Source organism: Herpailurus yagouaroundi, unplaced genomic scaffold (assembly GCF_014898765.1).
Source record: "Herpailurus yagouaroundi ecotype Mexico unplaced genomic scaffold, PumYag 193, whole genome shotgun sequence".
Classification (NCBI taxonomy): Eukaryota; Metazoa; Chordata; class Mammalia; order Carnivora; family Felidae; genus Herpailurus; species Herpailurus yagouaroundi.
In genome coordinates this window covers 3,185,904-3,191,714 of record NW_024412424.1, presented here as the reverse complement: position 1 = coordinate 3,191,714, position 5,811 = coordinate 3,185,904, and the positions used below count along the sequence as shown (strand labels likewise).

At 54.7% G+C, this 5,811-nt stretch overlaps 1 protein-coding gene across 3 annotated transcripts in view; it reads left to right on the top strand.

Moving 5' to 3' along the window:
* The first annotated feature begins 920 nt into the window (after positions 1-920).
* Positions 921-5,811, top strand: part of TMEM161A (transmembrane protein 161A) — a 17,089-nt gene continuing 12,198 nt past the window's right edge. The window contains exons 1-5 of one of the 3 annotated variants that reach the window (XM_040445009.1): positions 921-1,002; positions 4,130-4,233; positions 4,926-5,006; positions 5,370-5,467; positions 5,660-5,741. In XM_040445009.1, coding sequence (XP_040300943.1) covers positions 1,000-1,002; positions 4,130-4,233; positions 4,926-5,006; positions 5,370-5,467; positions 5,660-5,741 — 368 coding nt within the window. In that variant the 5' untranslated portion in view covers positions 921-999. Of the gene's footprint in view, positions 1,003-1,125; positions 2,481-4,129; positions 4,234-4,925; positions 5,007-5,369; positions 5,468-5,584; positions 5,742-5,811 lie in introns of those variants that run through there. The other 2 variants (XM_040445007.1, XM_040445008.1) reach the window with 2 other exon arrangements.

Genomic DNA, 5,811 nt, shown 5'->3' with positions numbered 1-5,811 from the left:
AGGAGTGGGGGAGAGAGAGAGAGAGAGAGAGAGAGAGAGAGAGAGAGAGAGAGACTCTCAGGCAGGCTCCATAATCGACACTGGACCTGATGATGGGCTTGATCTCATGACCCTAGGATCATGACCTGAGCAGAAATCAAGAGTCCAACACTCAACCCACTGAACCATCCAGGCGCCCCTAAAATACCAGATTCTTGAAACTGACATTTTTTTTTGATCCTTGATCCAGCCATGCCTGAATCTGACTATGCTTTTAGAGTTTTTGTTGTTATAAAAAATTTTCCTTTTTAATTATTATTATTATTATTATTATTATTATTATTTGCTGGAGCTCATTCGAGTTGGAGTGTGTGTGTGTGTGTGTGTGTGTGTGTGTGTGTGTGTCACAATCAGAGTCCTGGCTAATAGAAATGAATAAGGCTTTGCCAAATGAAAAAGATTGAGAAAGGAGATATTCCGAGATGAGTGATAAAATTTACAGGGACCTGGAGGTATGAAATAGCAGCATGGCCAGTGGCAAGCTGTACCATAGTGTGTACAATAGTGTTGGCAGCCGATTGAAGTCAGGTAGAAGTGTACGAATTCAGTCTGGACACTTGAGAATCTAGTCAATTGGGAGCCATCGATTTTTCTAGATCAGGGGAGTTCCACACTCAGAACTCTCCAGCAGGAGGCAGTGCGTGGATAAATTAATGTATTTGCCTCCGACCTGAGAGATAGGTCCAGACGCTAGAAGACTGAATCTCAGAGAGGACAGCCACCACACAAGGTCCCAGAGACAGTCCTGACTCGACCGAGTCTGAGCTTACCGAGCGTCCTCAAACTACAACTTCCGGCATGCAACGCGAGCGACCCCCTTTCCCTCTTGGTTTGCTCCAGCTCCAAGCCTGACGATTGGTCTTTCGGGCTGTTTGTCAGAACGGAGTCGGATCCTGATTGGCTGGATTCCCTCGAGGTGCTCAGAGCCGCAGGTCAGCGGACCGCGCTCCCGCGGGCGACATGGTGAGCCGGCTGCCCGCTGCATGGGGCGCCCTGAGGGGTGGGAGACCCTCTGACGGGGTCCAGGGAGACACCGAGAGGACGGGGATCTCTTTGTGGGGACTGGGAGCTCTGAGGGACTCTGGGTTGCGCTGAGGGCCTTGTGTCCCTCTCTGGGTTCAGAGTCTCGCTGCCAGACCTATGTGGGGGTTGAGGGTTCTGCCTATGGGACTGGAGGCCCCTCAGCGTTCGGGAATTCTGGAAGATCTCCGGGGACCCTCCAGGGGCCTGGAATCATGTGGAGGGTCGCAGCCCTGCGAAGGGGACTGGGGAGCCGAGAACGTACGGATCCTCGCTAGGGAGGTCTGGGGTCCTCCTGGAGCCCACGCTGGCGACGTGGGTCCTGCAGAAACATGGGGGCCGCTGCGTGTGTTGGGGTGTGTGGAAGGGCCAGGGAGAGCCCTGGGAGGAGGCGCCAAGTCGAAGGTATCTGGGTGGCCGCAGGGCGAGGCAGGGTCTCAGAGCTGGAGACAGCACAGTTGGAACCTTCAGGTCTCACGTGGCTCTGGGTCCAACCTATTGACTTTATCCTTAAAATTTAGCCTGGCCACTTGTGGGTGAGGCTGATGCGGGGCGAGAGCGGGAACTCCCAACACCTAGGTGTTCAGACCGGCAGAAGGAGGGGCCCTGGAACATGACCCGACCCTGCCTGGGAGAATCCCCAACCGGGGGGGGGGGGGGGTTGGAGGTGCGCCTGAACGTGAAAAGTGGACGTGGTTCCAGGCCCAGGTGCAGGAAGCTGTGGGAGGTGAGCGGAGGGGTTCTCAGGAACAGGATGGAGGAAAGTCTCATTGGTGTTAGCAGATAGTAGGATTCTTGTATTCTCGGATTGTAGATCCAGGGAAAGGCTTTGAGCAGGAGAGGGACATAGGCTGATGGGAGGCTCCACATATCTTTGGAGATCAGCAGAGCCAAAACCGCAAGACCGGAGGCTGCTGGGGGGCGGGCCTTGAGAAACATCCCTGGATCGACCTCGGGAGCCTCAGGTGGAGGGATGCCTGCTTCTCTTTCCCTTCCCTTTCTCCTTCTTCCCTCCCTCTTACTCTCTCCTCCTTCCTTCCGCTCGGCCTGTCCTAGGTGCTGGAACCGAAGTTAGAACAATGAGTCCCCTCCCTGGGAGGTATCAGAGGGTGATGGGGTCTGCAGTGGAAAGCCCGGAGGTCTGGGAGGGCCTCTGAGACCTCAGTGGTTGGACGCTGGGAGGGCTGCTGAGAGAACCGGGCAGTTACAGGCAGTGAGGCAGGGTGTCTTGAGCTGGGCCCGCCAGGCCTTGCGGGCTGCGAAAAGGAGTTGGATGTTCACTGACGTCCTGGGTCCCCTGGAAGAGCAGAGTGCTGTGTCCGCGGCAGTGATGCGCGGGTACTGGGGCCTCCCGAGATGATCTGCGAGCTCCACAGAGAGGTCCAGGCTAGAGGTGCTGCTCTGCTGGGTCGTGCTGAGCGGTACGTGGTTAAAAGCCTAACAGGGGATTGAGTACCAAAGTAGAGGCCGCAGAGGGAAGAGAAAAGTCGGCAGGGGAGCCCCAGGATCTGATGTCTGAGGAGGCGTGGATGGGAGGTTCTGGGCGCAGGGAGGGGCGGAAGAGGATCCTAGGAGGAGGGGCGGGCCCTCCTCACTGGGCTTGGAAGGGAGCCTCCTGACCCTGACCGTGCACAGGGTCTTTTGTGACCGCTAGCCAGTCGGCACTTGGGGGTTAGTTAGGGAGGGTGAGCAGTGAGAATAGGAGATCAGTGTGATTTAGAGACCTGACCTTATTACTGAGCAAATGTTTCTGGTTTCAGTTTACAAGTTACAGGCCTAGAGGGGTGCCTGGGTGGCTAAGTCAGTTTAGCAACCTACTCTTGATTTCAGCTCAGGTCATAATCCCAGGGTTATGGGATCGATCCCTGCCCTCCCCCAATTGGGCTCCACTAAGCGTGGAGCCTGCTTGAAATTCTCACTCTCCCTCTGCCCTTCTCCCCTGCTTGCCCTCTCTCTCTCAAATTAAAAAATAAAATAAAATAAAAAAGCAAGTTATAGGCATAGAGAAAATACCCTGTTAGTTATTTTAATGATGGATTTCTCAGCAGTCATTCTGAATTCCTGTGCTATCCCGTTACCCATCACACTAGAGCTTTTCCTATTAAAGTTAGCATGTTTTTGCCTGATTAATGGGTAATTTTCATAATTAATTTTAATATTAATTACTTTAATGTTAAAATTAAAATTTAATATTATATCATAAAATCTAAAATATTAATTTTAATATTAAAGTAATCTTTAGTTCACTTTTGTTGTTAATTATCATACGATAATACTAGTCGACAGCTCTCCTGAGCACATAATTTTATATAATGACATAATTACTGATACCAAATTGGTATTTACTGCATTCAAGCAGGACAACCCAGCATCAGACTGATTACCAAAAGCGTTTCTTCTAAAACGTTTTACAAATTAATAGCTGAAAACGTGTTATGAATTGTTAGAAAGTTTGTTATGTAGACCTTGATGAGAAATTCCTAAATTGAAAAAGTCATCCCACTCAAATGTACAGTCTTTGTCCTGAAACTGGTAGTGGCCAGGAAGTAGGCTTTCCAAAGAGGTTGATTACAAAGGGAGGGAGAAGGAGAAGGCGATGGAATCATCAGGATAGTTTAAGGTGGGAAAGACGGGGACAGAACTGCCAAGGTGAACTAGGATGTGTGGGAGACGAACCTCTTTCCTGGCTGTGCCAGGCTCGCTGTAGGTCCAGAAGGTGGTCTTCACAGCACATGAAACAAAATAGGCAGCATCCCATTTCCAGATGCGGAAACCGAGGTCTCAGGGAGACGAATACCCGAAAAACCCACAGCAGAGGCCAGGAGGGAACCCCAGTCTCTACTCAAGCGTGTGCTCTCCACCACCTTACAGGCCAGCTAGGTGGTGGTGTTAGGGAGTGGGGGGATCCACACACAGCAGGAGCTCCCAGGGTTGAGTCTGAGCCCACTGCAGGCCCTCCAAGATGCGGCTGGAGTCTGGGGGGTGCACCCTCCCCAACCTGGCCCCAGTCTCTATAAAGAGCCTGAGTTCTAACCTGGCAGGCACTGCCCTTCATGTCCCCTCCCCCCAGGCGGTCCTGGGAGTGCAGCTGGTGGTGACCCTGCTCACCGCCACCCTCATGCATAGGCTGGCACCGCACTGCTCCTTTGCACGCTGGCTGCTCTGCAATGGCAGGTGAGCCACAGCCCCGCCCCGCCCAGGTGGTGGGAGGAGCCCCACCGGGCCCCACCTCCTGTGCCCCCCCCCCCCACCTCCACCCGCCTCACGTCCTGCAGTGTTTCTGGTTTTTTTTAAAACAACGTTCTTGAGTTGTGCTTGACGTACAATAAACTGCAAATGTCTGAAGCACACAGTTGGGTCCGTTTTGACAGATGTCCACACCCATGAGACCACATCTCCACACGTGGAAGAGTAGCTGCTTCCCCCCACTCCTGCCTTGCCGCAGTCCAACCCCTTCTTCCACACTGCTCTCGCTGGAGATCTGTTTCCTGCAATGCTTTTTGTCCCTGTTTGGATCTCGGACACTCTGAGATCGGGTGGAAACTGTGAACTTTTTCTCCCCGACAACGCACATGCCTTCTCTGCCAGAAGAGATTGTCAGCAGATTTCAGGGGTGTCCAGGACCCCCCCCCCCCCCCCCGCCACCCTGCCGTTTCCCCAGAGCTTCTCACTACACTCCCCCCCCCCCCCAGCAAACCTCCCAGCCCACGTCCCGGGCCTTCTCCTGACCTTGCATGGCCCCTGCCCATCCTGTCCCCATGTATTTTGGGTCCAGCTCTCCTCCTGACTCCAGTCCCGGGTTTGAGGATTCATTGCCTTGATCCCTCTGTGCCTGAGTTTTCCTGACTTCTGGTCTTTGCTCTCAGTCTCTTCCGATACAAGCACCCTTCTGAGGAAGAGCTTCGGGCCCTGGAGGGAAAGCCTAAGCCCAGAGGCAGGAAGGAGCGGTGAGTGAGCCCCCAGCCTTAGGTGAGCGGCTCTCCTTCCAGGTGCAGCTCTGGGCATCGAGGAGAGTAGGGGACACCCCAGGCTGAGAAGCTATCACTGTCATCCGTTTGGGTGTCTAATGCTTATTGGAAGTTTGCTCTGGACCAGCCCTGTGAGCAGGGGGCGGGTGGTGTCCTCGCCCTGGTGTGTAGGAGACGGAGGCCTGGGGGGAAGGTACCTCCCAAACCAGCTCCTCCTGTGCTCTGAGCCTGGCACCGGGCAGCCTCCCGGGATGGTGTGGGGTGGGCCGCCATGGCTGACTGGGGAGGAGAGAGCAGAGGATCCTGCTTTGATTCTCCCCCTTTATGGCTCCCCCCACCCAGGTGGGCCAATGGCTATAGTGAAGAGAAGCCCTTGTCTGTGCCCCGAGACGCCCCTTTCCAGCTGGAGACCTGCCCCCTCACAGCGGTTGATGCCCTTGGTAACAGTCCAGCTGAGTCCCCAACTCCCCAACCTGAGCCCACACCCTGGCGGGATTGGTGAGGGGAGGGTCCCGCGCTGGCGCTGGGCGGAGGGCTGAGCTGCGCGCTCTCCGCAGTCCTGCGCTTCTTCCTGGAGTACCAGTGGTTCGTGGACTTCGCGGTGTACTCGGGTGGCGTGTACGTCTTCACAGAGGCCTACTACTATGCGCTGGGCCCGGCCAAGGAGACCAACATCGCCGTGTTCTGGTGCTTGCTCACCGTTGCCTTCTCCATGTATCCTTCCTCAGGCGCCCCAGTCGCTCAGGGAGGAGGGAGGCAGGTGGGAGCTGGACTTGAGCTTTCC